The 22872-nt window shown below is 35.8% G+C and overlaps 2 protein-coding genes across 6 annotated transcripts in view; one reads left to right on the top strand and one right to left on the bottom strand.

Moving 5' to 3' along the window:
* LOC107078254 (vacuolar protein sorting-associated protein 8 homolog) overlaps window positions 1-3480 on the bottom strand; it is a 48770-nt gene extending 45290 nt beyond the window's left edge. Inside the window, exons 1-4 of the mRNA XM_015354518.2 lie at window positions 3390-3480; window positions 1708-1776; window positions 1085-1221; window positions 271-364 (exon numbers count right to left, since the gene is read on the bottom strand). Coding sequence (XP_015210004.2) covers window positions 271-364; window positions 1085-1221; window positions 1708-1776; window positions 3390-3464 — 375 coding nt within the window. The 5' untranslated portion in view covers window positions 3465-3480. The remainder of the gene's footprint in view (window positions 1-270; window positions 365-1084; window positions 1222-1707; window positions 1777-3389) is intronic.
* A 1022-nt stretch (window positions 3481-4502) lies between these two features.
* LOC102687028 (thioredoxin domain-containing protein 6) lies at window positions 4503-21285 on the top strand. Of its 5 annotated transcripts, none has more exons than XM_069191045.1 (15): window positions 4505-4799; window positions 5767-5824; window positions 7050-7153; window positions 7583-7654; window positions 9313-9432; window positions 9996-10074; window positions 10528-10598; window positions 10975-11067; window positions 11741-11892; window positions 16358-16557; window positions 17723-17867; window positions 17951-18058; window positions 18379-18530; window positions 19976-20120; window positions 20848-21285. In XM_069191045.1, the coding sequence occupies exons 1-15, from the start codon at window positions 4767-4769 to the stop codon at window positions 21068-21070; spliced, it is 1755 nt and encodes a 584-aa protein (XP_069047146.1). In that variant the 5' UTR covers window positions 4505-4766; the 3' UTR covers window positions 21071-21285. The 5 variants fall into 5 exon arrangements, with proteins under 5 accessions (XP_069047149.1, XP_069047146.1, XP_069047150.1 ...); XM_069191046.1 differs by having other exon boundaries at window positions 4507-4799; window positions 11747-11892; XM_069191047.1 differs by having other exon boundaries at window positions 4509-4799; window positions 9996-10050.
* The last annotated feature ends 1587 nt before the right edge of the window (window positions 21286-22872 follow it).

Consider the following 22872-nt stretch of genomic DNA (forward strand, 5'->3'; position numbering starts at 1 on the left):
CGTGGGCCCAAGCACTGCAAGGCAGCAATGCTAACCACTGTGTATTCAAGCTGGCCCAAATCAATAACATACATTTTTCAATTTGTTTAGACACAGAGGAGGCATGTTTTTTCTTTAAGTGAGAGAGTAGTTATCAGGAGGACAGAACGGAAGGAACCCTAGAACAGCTGCAAACTGCCGCTACCCTTTTTTGTTTTCTAGATTTTACAGCTGAATGCTCCAAGACGTCTGTTACATCAAGAAATGGGAACTCCAGAGAAATCCACCCACCGCAGCCGAAACGATCTGCGTAGAGACTCCTCTGAGAGTGACACAGCGCAAAACTGCATCCTGCTCGACATCGGGCAAGGGCGGCTCTTTGATCCTAGGTAGTGGGAAAGAAAAAAACAAGAACAAATATGGGCTTTGCAGAATTATCTCATCAGACTACTATATGATGCTTTGACACCCATCTGCAGTGAGCAATAGTGGCGCTGTCCTTGAAGTCTACACACACCAACCAGAAACAGCACAATAAGTAGAAAGAAAAAGACTAATTAAAATTATTCCGATTATCTAATTTAATAATTTTATTTTAATCTGATAAAAACATCAACGTGCTGATAGCGTCTCAGTACTCTCACCTGGGTTGAAAGATATGTCCTTGGGATTGAAGGTTTCACAAGTCATAATGCCCTGCTCTCTTTATTTTTGCGATACCCCTGAGAATATAAAAATAACCTGTCTCTGTGAAACCTGTCCATACACTGCTGTTTATGCAATTGGTTTTTACTGTACTTTTCTGCAATCACCTTTCCCACGTACAAAAATTTTTAGCTTTTTGAGGAATTTTGTTTGGGATGCAGCAATGACTACATCCTACAGTATGTGTCAGCAGCTCGCAAAACTGTGGGTGTCCTGTGCATGTCATCAAGTGACACAAATAGTCTTCTCAGCGGTCTCGGAGCAAGAGAGTGCTTCTGGGCATTTCCAACTCCTATAGACCAGCGCAGCAGTTAGACTTCCTGAGAAGCAATTTATTAAATCTATATTCAGGCAAGAACAGTAAGGGGAAAATGTTCAAGTGTTTTTTTGTTGTTTTTACCATGGAGAAGGGGAGGTCTGTCTTCTAATGCTTTCATCAGTCTGTTGAGTACTGCTGTCTTCTTGTCCTGTCTCTTCTGTTGATAAGGTAAACTCATCCAACAAGAAAGGATCAAGATTGTCTTCAATGACAGAATCCTGTAATTGATAGCATTTTTTTAACTCCCTGAATTCATGTAGAATTACCAGTTCAACAAACTAGACTTTTCAAGCTAAGACACCAGGCTATCCTTCTGTATGACTAACATATATTTAAACTCTTCTTAATTGTTCTTCATCCTAAAGAAATTAAAGATATAAAAAAAAATCTTCAAATCCTCAGTTTAAAGTAATCCTGCTACCTAACATCACACCAAACAATGATAAAACATTTATTTTCTTTTGATGTGGTTATAAAGTAACCTTGAAACGTTGGCCCCACCATACCTAGTATTAGAATATTAATTTTAGAGCCTGCATGTCATGATGGACTACAGAACACACCCAGCGACACTTATGTAATCACATTATATTCCGCTAAAGCTATGAAATTCACATTTGTAAATAGTTCTAAGAAATGCTGTTCTAATAGAAAGCACAGTCAGAAACAATGTCATAAGGAAGATGTTGTAATGTAAACTGCACCTCTGTTAATATGCTCTCCAATGTAGGTGGGATCTCTACAACAGGGATGTTAAACTCCTTGTCATCCAGCTGAAAGTATTAACAATAGAGAAGTCAGGCACTATTAAAACAGAACATCAGAACAGTGTGGTGGCTCTGTGGCTTAGGATCTCCGCCTGTGGCCGGAAGGTTGCCGTTTTGGATGGGATGAAGGCAGGGAGGATTTACCATCTGAAATTTTAACCTTTTTTAACTTTAGGTCTCTACAGTACAAAGAATTTCTCCCTTTGCAGTCAATAAACCTTCTCAAACCAGGAAGAACACGCACATGTTTTGGCATTCCAAGACAGATAAAACAGATTACACCAAATAAAAACACAGGATATTACTTAACATTTGATGTGGAGCATTTGCAGTTCTTCTCCAATGCAGTGAAGAAAATTAATTTGGAAAGATCTTACAATAATTTATTTTTTTATATTGGGAAATATAGGAAGAGGTGAGTTGAAGTGGTGAGTGTTAACATTAAGAAATGGGAATTGTTGCATATAGAAGAAATCTGAATGACTGAATATCACAAAAAGTCAAAGAATTATCATAGATACACTGTTGCACAGTACAATACATTGTAGTAAAGGTAGCACTATCACTTTGGCAGTAGGTGTCTTTTGGCTTTGGATGTAAGATCAACAATCAAGGACTTTGAACTTGTTGAGCTTTCAAAATTCCAGGCTGTACAACTGTAAAACCTGCCTTACTATTAATGTTTTCTATCTTCCTGTTCTGATAATCCTTAACCAGAAAACCCAATGAAAGCTTTATATTTTTCAATGAGTAATGTAATTGTCAGCCTTTAGCAGAATTAATGCGAGCACATGAGCCAAATGGACGTTTTATTATGCAGTTTAGATATCTCGGATATAAAATGAAGGCTAATTGACTTAAAGGGAATTTATAGTGAATTACCAAAGCCTTAAAACACAGTATATGTTATTTGCTAAATTGCTGAGTAGTAAACTAATATGTATACCACAACAGAAATGCTGTGGGAAATACTAGATAGAACTTCACCGTTTTTAGGGGTACTCACCTTAGTGGTGAGGCTCAGTGTATATGAGAGAGAGAAAAATCAGATTAAATTCTGCTAATCACACATTCTGATCACAAAAGCATTTTTCAGGAGATGTTAATGGAACTTCTTAGTATCACTACTTAACGGATTGTCGGTTCCTGTTACTGGTTCGTAAATATATATAAAAATAAAATATACATTTAAAAACTAACAGACCTTCCGAAAAATAATTTATTTATGGAGGCTACAGTAGTTGCAGAAAGCCTTTAATTACTTTGTATATCCACCCTCTGTGTTCCAAACAATCACACAATCTTGGTTTTCACACTGGAAGCGCACAGCAATGTGATAACATTTCCTGTTTTGCACAGATGTTTTTTTTTAATGTCGTGTAGGACAATCATGCCTGGGTTAACGTTTCCAGTGATTCTCTTAGAGATATATATTTGTATTAATTTAAAATCCACAATCGCATTTCACTCCGCAAATATGTGCTCAATTACCCTGATGACAGCATCGATCCTTCTCTTTGAAGCTACTGTTTATTAACTTCTACAAAAGTCTACCGAAAAAAAAATTAATGAATACCTAAAGGTGTTCAATCCTAAATCATGCAATTTTAAAGCCTGACCTCTTCAGCCTCTGGAAGACTGATCCCCAGGAACAGTCCTGAACCGGGCACGACTTCTCTTTCATTTTCAGACATCCTGAAAATGTGCACCCCAGAGCTGATCTATCATATGACCCCCAGCACGGTCACGTGACATGCCTGCGCCTGTGTGATTTAGCCTGAGACTGAGACGGAACTGTCCGATTTTAATGTTATGATGGTATACTAACATTAAAAGCTGTACATGCAGGGCACTATGTAGCACTTTTTTTCATAGTGAGTTTATGCTTAGACCTTTCCCGTTTGTATTTACTTATTAAACTCATGTTAATATTTTAAATATGCTTTATTTAATATAACAGTTTTGTGTGAAGTATTGTGGTCCAGCAATAGGTTTTGGTCACTTTGCATTTAAGTATTCCGAAAGTATCAATCAAGGATTAATGTTATAATAAATTAATAATCTATTCTTATTTAGTCAACAGCTGTTATTGTTCTAACATCCATTTTGATTTTACTGCGCAAGATGTACACCACAGTATACCGTAGTATTGGCTTCACACTTATTATAATTATATAGCTATAAGGATTAGAGCTACTACTAGGTGGTGCTCTTGGCCCGTGAAAAACACAAAGTATAGTACCAGTATAGTTCTCTGTTCTTCCTACTTAAAGACATAACTTCTTATTTACCTGTTCACAATCTCGAACTCTGCCTTGATACATTTTGGTATCTGTAGGTTTACAGTTTAATTGCAAGTTTAACATCCCCTACACTTACACTGTAAACATAAGCAAAGCGTCATTATCCTTTTGGTCCTGTTTATTTGAGTATTTTATCTGAAAATCATATTTTCAACAGTGACGATATTAGCTATCGATAACGTTTTTGTATCAGTACAATAGTTATGGATGACATGCAGTTTTAAGTACTGTAGTTGGGCTTCAGTAATGCACATCTTATCATTTGTACTAGTTTGTGGGTAATTGATTTTTGAATAAACCCCGCGATATCCCATTGTCATTCAAATTTCAGATCCTGAAATCTGGACCTTGCGGGTATTTAATACAAGATCAAATGCCATTTGACGTGCAAATAGTATTTTGCCATCATGCTTCGCTGTCAAGACATGAACTGTAAGAGTTCAGACGTTCCAAGCGGAATTCAAACAGTTTTCAAACCCAGTCAGTTAAATTTCGTCACGAAGATGTTTTGCTTTATTTTTTAACTTTTTCGGATATTAAATTCCAGATATACTAGAATAACTTTCCTGGGGTCGTAAAATAAAGCTGTACAGTGTTGAGTTTCTATGTAATAATTAATACGTTAATATTGAAGTTTGTGCTGCCAAAACAAGGCTTTGAAATAAGTTGAACAAAGCGTGACGGCAAAATAAAATGGCAAGCAGAAAGAAGGAGGTTCAGATACAGGTATGTATGTAGCCTAAACAGTTATTGCAAATTGCTGAGCTCTGCAAGAAAGTAGTCTTGAATGTAACTTAATAATAACGATAATAATGATGACAATGACAACAATGAAGTCTTAAATCACAACAGTCTTGAAAATGACCTGCTGTATATATTATCATGACTCCACAGTATATCAGAAATATCCTAATTAAAATAAATAGTAAATAAAAAATGTTGCCTCACAGGGCTGTGGCCCTGGATTCAGTTATCGGCCTAGGGTGCCTTCTGTGTGGTGTTTGCATGTTCTACCCGTGTTCCTCTGGGTTTCTTCAGTTTCTTCCCCCAGTCCAAAGACATACTGGTAGGTTTATTGGCTTCTGGGAAAACTGGTGTGGGTGAGTGTGTGCGTTGTGATGGACTCTCATCCATGGAGTACTCTGCTTTGCACCCAGTTGCTTGTCGGGATAGACTCCAGCACTCCTGCGTCTCTGAATTAGGCGAAACAGTTAGAATATGGATGGATATTTAATACGTAGCTTTAGGTCATCAAGCTTACTAATTTTGTCAACATTCTGTCTTCCTTTAAAAGGAAATGGACCCTGCGTTTTCAGACACAAAATCATTCTCTTTCAATGCTTGAAGTTCATTTGATTGTAGTATTTCTGGATGACTTTTAGGGTACAGTCAGAACTAGCTTGTGGAAAAGAAATGCAGGTATTATCCATTTTGCTATTTTTCAGTACTAAAGCATGGAAATATAAAAACATTTACTAAGAATACTGAATGGTCTACATAAAAAACAAAATTTCAAATGGGCTAAGGCAATTAGTCATCTCTTGTAAGCTGAAGAGTATAATTGTAATCGTTTATCCTAACATTATCTGTTTCTTAATTCCTACTACTATTTTTTACTTAATTGATCATATACAAAATAGGTTAGTGATACTGTATACAGTATGTCCAACTTCCAATTTTTTGTTTTCCATAGGCCGAAATTACAAGCCAGGAACAATGGAATGAGGCAATGTCTGCTCCAGGTCTCACAGGTACTTATTTTACAGAACAAAAGTTGAAGATTGTTGTAGTTAATAGACAGTAGTGTTACCACCTTGTAGTCAGATCTTCTTAGATCTGTTAAGCAAGGCTGAGCCTGGTGAGAAGTAGTTCAAGCAGGTAGCTGCATCAGCATGCGTAGACTGCAAAGGAAAAAGTAGAGGTTTATTCCATTCTCTTTTCACCATGGAATATGCTGCATGTAATACTTGTTCCTGAGCCTGGTCAGTACCTGGATAGGAGACCATTAATGAAAACCAAATTTCTATTCTATTCAAGCCAAAGCTCCTGTATAATGATGGAGGACATTGTGCTGTAAGAGGTGCCATCCTTTGGATGAGATGAACAAAGGTGTTAATCCTGCTGTCATGGCTAAATTCCACTCTAAACATGACCAATCTTGGTCATGAGTTAGTTTGGTTCCCCTGAAGTTCCCCTTTAATTCCATTGTTCTATAATTTCTAACATTTCAGTTTGGCTAGCTTTGTAGTGACCTGTCACATGTCTCTTATCCCAAAGCAATTCATATGTAGGAGGAGCAATACACAAATCCTAAGAATTGTAACCAATAGTTCTAAAAGTCATGCTTCTGTCTTTAACATTTTCAAATCAACTCACTGAATTTGTTTTGTATGTTTTTTTATTTTAGTTTTATATGAAAATTACTTCTAGGTACAATAACAGAATAGCCCCGCCCAGCTTCATTCCAGTTTAATAAATACGTTATACATTATCATATAATATAATTAAACAGTGACGTCACATATTTCATTTGCACATTGAGAATTCTAGTCAACGTCATTTTTCTGACTTCTGCACAGATGTTTTAACAAACCACGCCCCAGCCTTTTAATTATTACAAAGCTACTGTACAAATGTGCAGTTTATCACAATTCAGTGCTTTATCACTCCTGTGTTCCTTACTATGGTTTGTAAAGGGGAGGAGAGAATAAATAATTATCATTATACCCAGGTGTTTTATATTCTACCAGCACAAGAAGTATTCCACTGTACCAGATTAATAGGCAGTGTTCTGTTTTGGACCTGTCCCCTTCTAGGGTCCCCTAAAAGATTGTGCAGCATTTGAAAACAAACACCCCCGTTCCCCTAAGTGTTAAAATCCAGACTTGCAGTTTTTGAATCAGTTAATTAACATGACTGGACCATTCTTCTACTGTTATATTTTGCATGCACTGTAAATGACTTTCCTATGTTTAGTTGTAGATGTCTATCAGAATTGGTGTGGGCCATGCAAAGCAGTCCAAAACCTCTTCAGAAAAATAAAAATGGAATATGGGGATGACCTCCTGCATTTTGCTGTTGTAAGTCAAATATCAGCCACAGGATGTTCGGTTTCAAGCCAGCAGCACCTCCAATGACATACTAGTACAGCTGACAGTTTTTCATTTTAACTTCTCATTTGGGACATTCATTTCGTATTAGTGTACAAACATTTTTTTTTTCTTTTAAGACAACATTGGTGTAACTTACTCATGTATCAGTTACTAAATTTTGTGGTGTGTCTTAACCTTGCAATTTATTGGATGATAATATTATAAAAAAGGGGAAAAACACCAGACACATTTTAGTTTGTGTTGGAGCTGTTTTAATCTGCCATATTTTGAAGATTGTTTTTCCTACTTATATTTTTATAACATTGACAATGTCTAGCTACATTGGAATGGTAAGAAGTTCTAAGCTATGTGGAGCAGCTATGTAATGTAATGTCTACCTGTTCATTAAATTCAAAGGCTGAAGCTCAAAGTGTCGAAGAGCTATGTCCATTTGAAGGGAAGTGCGAACCTGTCTTCCTCTTTTATTCTGTAAGTGTGGTTCAGAAATGTCATTATCACCATCAGAAACTAGGAATGGTTCAAAATCATAGGAAGCCTTCTTCTCATCTAGCTGATAATTAAGTGCTAATTGTTTGATTCTTCCATTCATCCACAAACGCCTTCATGGAAAAAACGCCTCCCGTTAATCATGTTTCACTATTGTCAATGACTCTCAGGAGTCTGAGTACTCAAATAAGGTTAATTCATAGTCGTCTCTGTTCAAGACTAAAAAGGTTCAGTTCTTTTAGCATATCAGGGTAGGATATCGCATTAAGCCCATTCATGTATAACTGGCTGTTTTTCCCTGGGCTGATTCTAGAGCAGCAGTATCTTCTATTGAAAACAACATTCAAAATAAGATATTCATAGTACATTTCATTCTTGCTTTCAAAGATTTTTCCACATTCAAGGTAAACAAAAGAAATAATTAAATACATCATTATTATTAAAGAAAAATGGAAAGTTCTCGATTAGGTAAATATTCAAACCATTTGTTGTGGCATTTCTAAATACATTTAAGTGCACTTAAAAAGACATATACAAATAGTTGCATGGCCACTGATTTTTGTACAAAAATAGTGGAATGCACGGTTTCACAATAAACCCACCCATCTCTGTAAGGTCCCTCAGTTAGGCAGTGAATTTCAAGCAAAGATTCAACCAGGAAGACCAATGAACTTCCAAAACAACTGAAGAATAAAGTTGTAGAAAGGTCTGGATCAGGAGAAAGTATAAAAACAATTAATAGACCTTAAATATCTCTTTGAGCATAGGAAAGCTGATTATTAAAAAGTGAAAGATCTACAGACACTCCCTAGATCAGGCTGTTTCCCAAAACTGCAGCCAGGCAAGGAGGGCTACCTCCTAATGCTAACAGCGACTTTGAAAGAGCTACAGAGTTCAGTGGCTGAGATGAGAGAAAATGCCCATGAGTCAGCAATATCCCAGTGACCCCCCCCTTGGAGTTTGCAACAATGTATTTAAGTGATACTGCAAACCTGAGACAATGTTAAGTATGGCTGTGGCAGTTTTTCTTCATACGTAGAGCATAGATAGAAACCTACAACTGGCTGAAAATACCCCTTCCATCACAACAATGATCCAAAGGACAAGGCCAAAGCTACACTGAAGAGGCTTAAGAACAGGAACGTGAATATCCTTGAATGGCACAATCCAAGTTCTGTCTTGAATTTTATTTGAGAACGTATTGAAAGACTTGAAAACCGTGGTCTTTAAGTGATCCCCAAGCAACTTGAAAGAGCCTGTGAAAATCTGCCAAGATGAATGAGCAACTATTGTACCATTCCTGTGAGCAAATTTTTTATGGACAAACCCAAAAAGACTTGCGGCTGTCATTGCTAGGTGCTTCCATCACATATTGAGTGGAAGACCCAAACATTGGGTCTGAATATTTATGCAATCAACATATTCCAGTTCATTTGATTTCTTGATATTTACAGTTACTTATCTTATCCTTAGAAGACTTCAGCTTCAACCTCCAGGGTTTGAATATGATAGTAAGTTAAAAATGTGTATGTATGCTTTTGTTATTTAGCAAGATGGTACCATAGGAAGGATGTGAATAGTTTTGCGAGGCAATGTGTAGAAACTACTCTTCAACCCCTTTGTTTATTGCGCACATGCAGGGTGGCAAAGCAGTGGGAATTGTGAGGGGAGTGAAAGGACCTCTTCTGCAAAAGACAATTTTAGAGAAACTGGAAGAAGAGAAGAAGAAACAAGAAATGGGTTCAGAATATGTTCCTGAAGTATGTGTATTCATCGTTTTTTTTTCTTCTTTGTAATGAGTATATCAAGAGCTTAAAGTACATACTATTCCAATGGTCTTAAGGTGCATAGCAGCCAGCCTTATCTTTGTCTGTTTGGTATTTTATGCAATCTTGCCATTAGACATAAAGTAGCACTGTAAACTAAGAGACGCCATCAATCTGAAGTTGTTTTCTGTATGGTCTAGAAAAAAACACAAGAAAGACTGTCAACAAAAGAGAGAAGGCAATTTGGATCAATCTCATTCAGCCATTTTTTGCAGGATATCAGCTTTCACAACATCCTGTTTGTTAATGCTCTTCCCCTTAGTCATCTGGGTTGACTTTTGTGGATTCTGAATACTTCAGCTAGGTCTCCTGGTACTTTAAAAAGCTGTTAATGCCAATGTCTACAATGAATCAATAAATCTGCCTCTGTCAAGGACCGGGAATAATTATTTTCTGTTTGACCATTATGTGAGGTGAAAACTATCAACTGGAACTTTTCTTAATTTCTCATGCAATAGGCATAGACTTGTAACTTTAAATATTCATTCTCACCTAAGGTTCACGACATTTCTTTTGAAGAAGATACAGGAAAGCTTGAGAAAATGCACTCAGGTGAAACAAATGAAGATCAAAGTGGTGATAGTTCATTTCTTTTTAAAATGGTTTATCTTAAAATGTCATTAAATTCTATGAGTTGTTTATCTGTTCACAACTATTATTTATCTTACAGTTTTACCTTTATTGAAGTTTGTATACTATGGGGCAAAGTCCATTATGCAAACACATTAAAGTAAAGTAAAGTTGAGTGAAATTGTGTTCAGAGCATATATATGACTCAGTTCATGGGATACCATAGGAAAGCATGGTACAAGCGTGGTTAAACAGTTCAGATTAATTATGGTAATTCTTTATAATATTCTGTCTTTGTAGATTAGGATTTCACTTCTGTAAGTATTAAAATAATCACAGTTCACTAGTTTCTTCAAATTTGTTGTAGCCATATCAGCATATTTTAGTATTAGTTTATTCCCATTTTCTGCATACAGATGATTTACTTGATGTTTTGTATTCCTTTGATGTTTCACCTAGCTTCCTACTATGTAGCTATTATCAAGCCAGATGCTGTAGCAGCTGGTAAAGTGGAGGAAATCAAGGAAAAAGTAAGTTTTTTTTTCTTTCATGTGTTTCACTCAGAAGTAGCATTTTTCCCAAGTGATCTGTCTTTTGTATGAGCATTAGTTCAACTACCTGATTACAACAAGGTAACCTTATGACAATATGGGATTATTGGTATTGAAATGATATTCCTGGCTTTGAGATCACTTAGGTAATTATTGTGACCATTTTATGACATGCATGTATTTCTGCTTCTTTGTTCCTTTTAAGAAGAGACAAAATTTCCAGTAGTAAAGTAGACAGGATATAAATACATAAATGGAAGGATTCACAAAAAACATTGAGGACAATTAGGAAACGGAGCATATGGAAAGATCCCACAGAGTGGCTCAACTGACAGCATATTTTTCATATTTCCAGGCTATAAAAGCAGGATTCTGTCTTGTTGCTGAGGAAGAGAGAATACTTACAGAACAACAGATCAAGGATTTTTACCAGGCCAAAGCTGATCAAGTGACTAATACTATACTAAATTTATACTACAGTTCCCTTAATTCTAAACACTAGACCTGCATCACACATTAATAAAAACTAAATTATAAGTCTTTCATTCAAATAGGCTTAATTTAATGATTATTTCAGGTTTTATTTAGAGCTAGTTTTATACATAGGATTGAGGATAAACTTATGTGAAGGTTAAGTATACCTTTTGGATGAGTGATAAATTATTATAGTAGATGCAATTATTTTTATAGAGATGCAGTTAAAGTCAGCATTACAATTCTGTGAGGATTTGGTTTAGGGTTAGGAATTGAGTATAGAATTTGAGTTAAAGCTAAAACGTATCATAGAATTAAGGCTGTGTAATGGTAAATGTAAATGTGACAAAAAATAAATTAATGTGAATCAGCCTTTATCCAAAGTGGGAAACAGAAACATCTTATGGGTATGATCAACCTGGGACCAGGTTGATGCTAAAAAAGCCGCTATTTTAAACAGAGTTTTAAACAAAACAAAGTGTTTTTGAGAATTAAGATTTCCCAATGCTTCTATAACTGTCTGATTTGTAGCTTCCCATCTGAATCTGAGTTTAGAATTAGTCAAATGTTTGTTTAAGTCATATAAAATCTGTGTTAAGTTTTATGATCTAATGCCAAATAAATTACCAAAATGCTTTTCTTTTAAGCCACAGTTTGAAGAGCTTGTGCAGTTCATGTCAAGCAGACCCATTCACGTGCTGATATTGAGCAGGAAAAGTGGAAACAGCAAAAAAGATGATTCCGCCTGGGCAGAATTAATTGGTCCTGCAGATGTTGATGTAATTAAGCCACCAAAGCGGTTTGTATCAATTAATTTCTCTAGTTAAGCAAAGCTTAGTTGTTGACACTTATTAAATACTTTTTTTTGTAAATTCACCACATTTTGTAAATTGAAAAATGCACAAGAATAATGTTACGTGCATGCTTTAATTAAAAAAAACACGTTTTGAAATATCACTGTATACTAATTTGGATTGTGATTAAATATCTTGTTTGGGTTTTGGTTGTGAAAACAAATGTTAAAGATTGCTGATTGAGCTCTGTTGCCCAGATGCCAACAGTGAATCCTGGGTCATGCCACTTGCCAAATGTGTGCTGTCTAACTATTCCAGAAATCAGTGACTTCTATGACTTCCTGAGAAACCGCAGGCATACAGTGATGTCAGTATGTCACATGTTGCTCCAATCGGCAATTACTTATTTAACAGGAATCCATGAAAACCATAAATGGCTGTTCAGGTGTGTGTCAAAAAAGCATGCCTATATACTGTACCTTATACTTATTCTCTCCTGATTGGAAAGATACTACCAGAAAGCTGAGTCTTAAAATGATTTATTCCAAATTTTGTGTGTACATATAGAAATAAGCTACTCCAAATTAAAAATAATACTCTGAAGGTTGTTATAAAGCTGTATCCTAGTTTAAAACAGTCTTACTTAGTATAATACTTCTATTACCTTTTTTAGAACAGTCTTACTTAGCATAATAATTCTATTACCTTTTACCTAAATTCTTTTGCTCTTTTTTACTTAAAATCTGGAAAATAAGTTGCTTTCAATTCCAAGTAGATGTGTATTATCGTGCTTCCAAATTTCCATGTCTCATCTTTAGACAAAAAAAGGCTTAATCTTATGCCACATATCTTGGAAATGCTGTAAATGTAAAACAGCTTTGGAATCAGATGGGGACATTCTGGAAGCAGATTCCAGAACATACACACCAGCTTGTTTTTATGGATCTGACACAGTGTATTTGACAAGTCAGTTTGTGGTATGCCAGAATCTGATGCATTTTCACCAATGTGTAGGCAGCATTTTGTGCCGTGCGATGCAAAATAGATGCACAGTGGTCTCTAAGTAGAAAGCTCTTCAAAGCACGTTACAAAAATAAAAAAAAACTTTCCAAGGAAATGAATAAGTTACTGGAAGAAAACTCAGTATATTGATAAACAACCTTTTTTAAACCTTCTTTTTGAACTTTTTTTTAAATTATGTACCATTACTTGGGTTATTGTAAAGTTTGTTTTGTTTTGGAAAATGTTTTTTTTTTTAAAAGCTGTTAAGATCTCCGGTATCCATTGCATACTCAGTGTCAAGATCAGTGTTAAGTATGAAAACACCCAAATTAAGTATATTATACATTACAGCTAGTGTAATGTAATACTGTATAATTACATCCTTTTAGTGTTTAAATTAAAATTGATTATAACCCAGAGCTTAGAGTGAAATTCCATCTTTTTCATTGATTCACCGTTATTCAGAAAACAATGTGTTGCAAACATTTTAAGTGGTGGTGGTTATTTAAACTGCCTCAATTATATCACTGTCTGAAAATACTAATCTTGCTTTGGATAATCTGAATAATTTCTAATCCATTGTGGAAGATACCCAGCTCTGGTGACACATATCCAGTAACATTCACTCATGAAGCATGGAAAAATAGGCAAACTTTCGAAGTCCAGGAAGTTCCTGGAATTTATTTAAAAATAAAAAAGCCCTCTTAAAATAAGCATAATTCTTCAAAATAAATACCATAAATGGTTTTAGAGTGAATGGCTTACACCGCCTCTCTACTTCTCCAAAAATATTTTATTGAAAATACAAACTAAATATTTCAGGCACTCAAATTCCATTCCTGAAGACCTACAGTACAACAAACCCCACACTTTAACTCCTAACTGCTCAGTCACACACACTTTTATACACAAAAGCCATTAACTCAATCTACAGTATGTGAAAAAAGCACTCTCTAATTGTCACTCTCTTGTGATAATGCATCATAGTCAATTATTCCATAATACAATTAAATTTTAGCCCAAGTTAACTAATTACATGCATGCAAAGGCCCTATTAGGCAGCATTTAGTGGTCTGCCCATTAAAATAACAGGCCTTCAATGGGACAACCTGACAAAGTGATACAACATATACTGAATGTATAACTGCCTTTTCCTGCTGAGATATTAGAAAAATGCTGTTGCAGTGCAACTAATCCTCTTACTATACAAACATTGCAAATTATGAAACACTGAAAGTGCTCTTGCTAAAGTTGCTAATGATCTCTTAATGCAAGCAGATTCAGATATCCTATCTATCTTAATTCTCTTACAGTATATCCCAGTGCTATTATATATATTTATTTAATTATATGCCAATGCATTTGATGCTGTTCATTATAAGATTTTGCATACCTGTTTCTGGCATTGCTCTTCTGGTCAAATTCTACCATTGCCCTTGAATGGTTTAATTGTTACCTTGGTGAGTGTCATCATTTTATGTAATACAATTGCAATTGAAATATATGTTTATGAGTGTCATGTTTGGCAGAAACAAGGTGAATGTCACGTTGAGAAAACACTCAATACCAACTGTGAAAAATGGCAGGGGGTCTATTACCTTTTGAGCTTGTTTTGCATCTATGCATTCTTGAGCCTTTGCCTCAGCCAAAGCTCTAACCTACTGTAACTGAAACTGGGCTTTCCAGCATGTCATTGATCAAAAGCCAACATCCAAATAGACAAAGACTTAAAGTAAATGCTCTTGCAGAGCCATCTTAATTTCCAGACCTCAATCCATTTAAACATTTGTGGTTTGAATTAAAAATTCACAAGCAGGTAGCAAATGAAAGCCATAGAGTCTGGAGGACCTACTGTAGAGCAATTCTGCCTGAGGAAATTGACCAAAATCCTCCTGCAGAAATGTCAGCACCCTGTAAAACAAGGAGGTGTTTTGTTAGTGGAATTCATGCCAGGGGAGTATTTACAAAATATTAACTACTGGGGTGTGAACAAAATGTAACCTTTGTGTTTTCTGTTAATTATTTAAGACAAATATTACTTTGCTCTGTGCAATGCTATTAAGATTGAAGCATAACAGGTTTTGAAGGAGGGCACTATTCTATCTATAAATATTCCTGTTTCATTAGGAATTAGAAAACTAATCATTAGAAAAGCATTATAAAATAATGAATTTATTATTAAGTTATTAATGATAATTATTTCATTATTATCATTAATGAAATTGTGTATCCCATGTCATATTTCCAAGGCAGAAGATGCTAAAGACAAGCAGAAACCTGGCTTTCCCCTCCAAAGATCAGAATGTTTGCCATATTTAAAGCAAATTTTGAAAAGACTGACTCTCAAAGCTTGATTTGCTATCCTGGCCAACAAGCTCAGTTTTAACTGTGGGTACTGTGCATGAAAGCAGATGTGGTTGAGGGAGAACAGCTTTGGATACCACATACTGTATTTGAAGGCTTTTAATTTTGATTGTCAGAGAGCCTAGGAAACTGTGGAAGATCGTAATTAAGGTAAATTGAGATTTTAAAGAAAGCTGATGTTAATGCTAGATTGTTTTCTTTTGTTTTGCGAGTTGGTAAATGGGCCATCAGACTGTTTAGATACTTGTTATTCAAACTTTAGGCAGGACTCCAGACAAAAGGTTTGGAATTTATTTTGATTGTTTTGTTTCTTGAAAGTCTTAAATGCATGTTCACTGCCTTGCACAAATGAAACTCTTGGCAACATCATTAAAAGTCTTCCCTTTGTGGACACTCATTCCTTATGCTCAAGTCTAGAAACGCCACCAGATGTGGTGATTGGCAACTCCAAATGCCACAATATATGTATAGTTTTATCCACCAATAAGAGATGTGAGATAGAATCGTTCAGTTGAAGCCTCCTCATAACAAGAACACCAATTTAAACTACAAGGTAAACAATACTCATTTCATATAAATATCTTCATAATGTGAAAGTGGAGCTTTTGAAATAATAATAAAAAAACCTTCTGCACAACTATTTTCTTGCCAGGAACTTACAAGAAAAGCAAATCAGGATTGCACAAAGCTTAAAAATCAATAGCTGCAAATACTTCCTACCTCTGAAAGGTCTTAATAAGGTAAAAATATTAATGCCATGAAAAATAAAGATCTTAATTCTTGTAACAGAGCATTAAACAAGTAATGAATGCATTGGAAAAGTTCAGAAGACAAAGTAACTTGATATAAAGATTTACCCAATGACTTTAAACTGCAAAACCATCATTTGATAGCAGCATTCTGTTTCCAAGCATCTTGGTTTGCATCTGAGACATTGACAGCTACTATCTAGAACTGTGTTTGGTATTTGACAGGCATGTCAATATTTGACATGAATGTAATCCATGGATGTAATGGATGTAATCCAAGCCATTGCAACATTGTATGTTAATTCTAAAAGGGCCAATTAGGCGCACTCATTCTAAAACCATGTTGATGTTTTAGTCCCAGGTCAAGCCGTGACATCCAAGAGAAACTAGAACTGTCAAGTCATGACAGCAAGGAGCTTGCAAGCAGGGAGTTAGCATTCTTCTTTCCATCCTTTGGTGAAGATGAAGGGAAGCAAACCACAGAAGGAGGGTACAAACCCAAAATCCAAAAAACTCTGGCTCTTATTCGCCCTAGTCTCCTCAGAGAAAAGAAAGGTAATCGTAAATGATAGGTATAGCTAAGTATATGAAAAGATAGCTCTGTTGGGACAGAATTTTAGATCTTCCTGCTCATTCTCATAAGATGCTGAGAAGTGATGTAAAGACCAATGTTTTATCCCATGGTTCGTGGGGAGACTCTGTTTACAGTTATTAAGTCAAGGCTTTTGAATTGACTTTGTCTGTCAGTAATCAAACTAGACTTTAATTTTCTTAATTGAACCCTTAATGAAACCAGTATTTTTTTTTAATAATAAATAAATCTTTTTGGAACTGCTTCACTCCTTAAAATATGACTACTTGAACAATAAAATATCTGACAGTTGTGGAATTGGAAGCAATTAAAAAGAATGTCTATTTAGGAATGTATCAATTTAATTTGGGGTTCAATTAAATAATAAAGAGTTTAGATACATTGTCAGAATGGCCTGAATTGCAAAACACAGTATTAAGTCATTTCAAAAGAAAACATCCAGATTGTGAGGCTACATACTGTATCAGAGATTGAGGGGAATAGGTAAGGAAATCACAATTATTAGGTGATTTTGAGGGAAGACTAACACGTTAAGGACAGTAAACCCATGATTCATAAAATATTAGTTTAATACAAATTTACAAAAAATGATACAATGAAATGTGCTTAGTGTTAAAAATACTAATATACACAAATACAAATATACAAATTTAATATTGTGCAAGTCCCAATAACTAAACACTTCAATACTGCAATAGAAGCACAAACCCACAGCCTCCCTGATGCTGAGCAATGCCTGCAGCACATGAAGCCATTTCTAAAAACCTTGAATTTTAGGTCAAATGCAATTAATACACTTAGTCTTAATTTGTTCTAATGCATTGTTATTCTCTACAATATACTGTATATTGTGTGTTTTATTTTGCAGGTTGCATAACTCTGCAGGTTTCTATATTGTACTTTTGCCAATGTTCCGCCTCAGTAGCTCTGTCTCTCAGAGTGAAACCAACAACATGTTTTATGATTCATTAAAATTCACTGTACAGTGAGTAATTGTCTCACATTTTAAAGCAGTTATGTGTATTATGAGCAGCTGTGGACATACTGTAAGCAACATTATTCACTTACAACCTTTGTGCTGTAACACTAAAATTGAACATACAGTGATCCTTTTCTGTCTACCACCAGGTGAGATCCTGAAGACAATTCATGAATCTGGCTTCCAAATTGCAATGCAAAAGGAATTGACCCTAACAGAGGAGCAAGTGACAGAGTTCTACAAGGATCATGCCGGCCAAGAGTACTTTCCGAGTCTGATAAAGCATATGATGAGGTGACAGAGAAACACATCTAGAGTTATAATGTGGTACCTTGCTATTGCACTCTTTGTAGGGCCTAACATTCATTCTCTTGCAGTGGTCCTGTTCTGGCATTGGCTTTGACCCGAGAGGATGCAGTGCAACACTGGAGAAAGTTGTTGGGTCCAAAAACGATCAATGAAGCGAAAGGAAAAGCACCTGACAGGTAAACACATTGTGTGGAATCCAGGGTGGGAAGTTGTCAAATGAGATTAGAGTTCAAGCTGTTCTTTTTTCCAGGCTCAACAAATTATTGAAGTATTCACAAAATATTGACTATAAAGTGTTGAAGTTGTTTTAAAATCATTCTATGAGCAGCATTTAGAGCTTTAAAAGCTTTGTATAATGCTAAACCGATGCCTTGTGCACTGTCATTAGTTTAGAACATTTCTGAACTGACGCTTAGCATTTTTATTTATGTGAGTGCATGCTGTGTGACTGGGTCAGTCTTTTGTGGTTTTGCTCACTGGAGTAATTTGCTTGCAGCCTGCGTGCTCAGTTTGCTGTTGACAATGTGCCAATCAACCAGTTGCATGGCAGCTCATCTCCTGAGGAAGCACAGAAAAATCTCAACTTTTTCTTCCCTGTTGAGCACACCCTGGCTGTTATTAAACCTGATGCTGCCAAAGAACACAGAGGTAAAAATGTTTCCCCTGATGAACATGAGTTCAGGTTAAACTGAGAACATTAGGGTTTTAGAAAGGCGAAATACATACATATACAATATTGCCAGCAGCATGCTGTGATTATTTGTGAAGGTACTGTTCTTGTAGCCGTTTCATATGGTACTTGTGTATTACAACCAAAAAACTACTGGATTTCAGATATCAGCAGAAATGGAAAATGGAAAGTGGTACATTTTGTTTAAAATATGACAAATGTACATTTTAATTTTGAAAATTAGAGACTACACATTACTGTTGGCCTATATATTTACATTAGTCTAAAGGTAAATCAGTCAGACTTGTCTGAATGCAGGCAGCACGTTGGTGCAGTGGTTAGCATTGCTGAATTGGGGCACTGGGCCCCCTGGTTCAATTCCAGATCTGGGGTGTTATGTGCTTGAGGTGTATATATTCTCCCCATGTTCATGTGGGTTTCCCCTGGATGCTCCAGTTTTCTCCCACCATCCAAAAACATACAAGGCTCATTGGTTTTTGGAGAAAATCAGCAGTGATTTGAGTGATGTCAGCACATCTATGTCTGTGTGTGTCCTGTGTTGGACTGGCATCCTGTCCAGAGTGTACCCTGCCTTGTGCCTGTTGGTTGCTTGGACTGGCTCCAGCTTCCCTGTGACTTTGAATTAAAAGAAGCAATTAGAAAATAGAGGGATGTTTAAGTCCCTCTGTGGATGTCTAGAATGTCTGAATAGTAGTATTCAAGTGCAGTGGTGGTTGATTTGGTTATGTATGCCTTAATAACAAAGGTGAGAAATTGGGAGAAAATACGAAAAAGAGTAAAAAGCACAAAATAAAGAATCAAACATTTTTCCAAATTGTGCCCAGACATATAGATGTTGAGCATGTTTTTTCTTTAAGACAACTTAATCAACTGGTGCATCGGTCATGTTTAAACAGTAATCTACTTCAGACTGACGTCTAGGATTTCAGATTTTCAGTCTGTTTAAAAGGTAGCATGAATATGGTTCAGCTTCCATATATCAATCTGAAAGGATATTTATGATAGTATACAATAAAAAAGTTCAGGTGGGTAGCTGCGTCCGCATGCATAGGCTGCAAAGGAACAAGTAATAGGTGAAATGCTGAAAAGAGAAGAAAGGAAACACAACATTTCGGCCGTGGAAAAGTTTGTTGCCAAATTCTCAATGTTGAACTTACAACTTTAATTATTAAAAATTCATAGTTTATTTGGAAGAATTTTAAGAGTTGTAGTTTTGTAAATCAATCAAGTCCACATTTTTTATGTTTGGTTAGTTCTTCCCTTAGATGTACTTATCTTAAAAATAGATGTGTCCTGCATTAATTTAGGCTTACTCTTTAATTTTATTTAAATAAATAGATAAGACTTCATTCAAATGTTTGGATCATATTGGGCAAATATCACAGAACAGTTTTTTTTTCAGATGATATTATAAACAGTATCAAAGAAGCAGGGTTTTGCATTTCACAAGTAAAAGAGACCAAGTTAACCAAAGAAATGGCTGCAGAGTTTTATAAGGATCACCAAGGAAAAGTGTTTTACGATCAGCTCGTCGATTACATGTCCCAGTGAGTATGTTGCACACTTACTGTATGTGTTAGCTGATTCAGAAGAATTTCTAAGTGGTGTGAAGGTGAAGTGTGATTATTTAGTCATTTCCTGATAAACAAATGCCTGTTAACTTGTAAGAGCCTCAAACGTGTTCTCACCCAACAAGTGTGCGCACAACCATGTAACATCACATAGGGAAGTATAATGCTATGCATTTTAACGACCTTAATCCATCCATCCATGCATTTTTTTAAAGGCTTCATCAAATTTAGGGTTGTTCAGGAGCCAGAGCAAGGAATGGGTACAATGCAGGATACATCCTGGACAAGATGCCTGTCCATTGCAAGACACACACAGACACACAAACTCACACCAGAGCCAATTAACCTACCAATATGTCTTTGGACCGTAAGAGACCACTGGAGCATCGGGACAAAACCCACATGAACACAGGGAGAACATACAAACTCCACACAGATAGCACCCTATGTCCAGAATTGAACCCAGGGTCTCAGCATTACAAGACAGCAATGGTAGCCATCACACCACCGTGCTGCCTATATCACATTAAATATACAGCGTTTCACTAAAACTGCCTTTTCTCCTTAAATTATTATTATCTCCTATTTTATTGTTCGGTAATCTTTTCAAATGAGAGTCCTATTGGCTATTCCGGTGGGGAAGAGATTTGAATTGGACTTTGAAATAGGCTTCTAATAGAGATCATGTTACTTTTTCTTGCAGGGGTCCATCCGTGATGATGATTCTTAGTAAAGAGAATGCTATTGAGGAATGGAGGAACACGATAGGCCCTGTGGATCCAGATGTAGCCAGGCAAATCGATCCTAACTCCCTTCGAGCTCAGTTCGCCAGAAGTGTGCTGGAGAATGCACTTCATGGATCTTCCAGTGTGGACCATGCTAAGAAAAACATTCGATTCATATTTGGCGATATTGACTTGAAGTGACAGAAAACAATAGATGCCATTAGTAATCAAGGGAATGAAAATGAATTGTAAAAAATTATACATTCTTTGACTTTGAAGACAACATTATCATTCCGCTTGCATAAACTGCAACATAAAGAATATACAATGCACAGTAATAAAAGTTAGCTAACACGTTATTGCTAAGCTCAAACATAAATTCATAAATAAAACAATCGAATACACCAGGTACTCTATATTTATACTGTAGTTGTTTTTTTGTTGTTTTAACTGTTGTTTTCAATAACAGACAGCTAATGAGTATACATTGGGTGATTAGTCACACAGACAACACATTGAATTGTTCAAGTATCATTTTAATAGAAAACTATCATTGAGCTGATTTCCAAGCAAAAATGATTACATGAGCAAACACCTAATACCTTTCACAATAACAAGGCTAAAGACAAAGAAATACATATTTAAATATGTTAAAGAGTTCCACTAAGAAAACAGCATCTATACAGTATTCCTAGAAATACAAGGGCAGTAGTTATTGGGAATTAAAATGGTCAGAGTCTGCTAAGGCAGTGCATGGTTGTTAAGGACAGCCAGCTTCAATGTATTTGAACAAATCTGAATTTCCTTAAATCTCCCTTTCAGTTTGTTACATTTTTACAATTTCCCAAGTTATATGTAATAATTTCAATACTTAAAAAACATTTTCACGCTACTGAATGCTTTGTGAGAAATATGGCTTATACAAAGCTTTAAATATGATAAAACTCAATGTCTATAGGTGCATTTTCTGTGCATTCATCTACCCATTTTCAATTACATTGAGTCCATTTGAAGGTGATTGTGACCTGGAACCTAACCTGGAAGCCAATGTTTGCAAAACAGAATACACTCTATGATGGCTCACCTGTCCATTGCAAACTCACAGAGCTGAGGGCTTAGAGACACAAAATAATCAACATATTATGTCTTCGAACTGTGAGAGCAAACCAAGCACCTAGAGTGGTCAAACGTGGTGAAAATGAGAACATATAGACTCCCCACAGAATGTCACCAGACTGGAATCAAACCGAGTTGTAAGACAACAGCACTAATCTCCATGCCATTATGGTCCCCAGTTCATGTTAAAGTAAAACCAAATACTGATTCCAAAACATTTTACATTATTTGTAGACAATGTTTCCATTCTATTCACTTACACACATTGATCAATATGTATTCACAATGTTGGTAAGTGGCACAGTCCAGATAATATCCTACAACCAGGTCAAAAGCTGTTCAACAAACACAGTAATATGTTCTGACTAGTTACCATTGATTCAGTATTATGCATTTACTGTGTGGCCTTTTAAACTCTTCTGTTCCTAATGGGCTTTCATTAGGAGTTCTTGAGCCTTTATATAAGGAAATGTCTTGAGAGGAAAGGAATGTTGTGTTGTGTCATGGCCATACAGAACATACAGCAAACAAATAAACATTTGATATATTTTAGACAGTTCAATAATGTCCCAGTGTATTTATTAATCCTATCTTTGAAAAATTTCAGTAGCTAAACCCATATCATAGATCTGCCTAGTTGTACATGATGTAATGTTATTTACTACATAATTATTTGCTTAGCCTTGATGCCTCCAGTCTATTACATCACTGCAGTCTTGAAAAGTCTGCCTCCTGGAGTGGTTTATGCAATGATTTCTGTCACTTGATTTACACTAGCATTTGAGCTCTGCTGAAGTAATAGGCTGTTAATTTGTTTTAATTGGTTTCAAACTTTTTGTTGCCAGTGGAGCTGTGAATGCTGATATTTTTACACATTTCCATATTTT

Source organism: Lepisosteus oculatus, chromosome 6 (assembly GCF_040954835.1).
Source record: "Lepisosteus oculatus isolate fLepOcu1 chromosome 6, fLepOcu1.hap2, whole genome shotgun sequence".
Taxonomy (NCBI): Eukaryota; Metazoa; Chordata; class Actinopteri; order Semionotiformes; family Lepisosteidae; genus Lepisosteus; species Lepisosteus oculatus.

Bases quoted from the DNA above. Each gene is read 5' to 3' on its own strand.
- LOC102687028 (XM_069191045.1), top strand. From the start codon at position 4,767: ATGGCAAGCAGAAAGAAGGAGGTTCAGATACAG. The intron at 4,800-5,766 runs GTATGTATGTAG...TGTTTTCCATAG, and splicing joins AGAAGGAGGTTCAGATACAG to GCCGAAATTACAAGCCAGGA. The intron at 18,059-18,378 runs GTAAACACATTG...ATTTGCTTGCAG, and splicing joins AAAGGAAAAGCACCTGACAG to CCTGCGTGCTCAGTTTGCTG.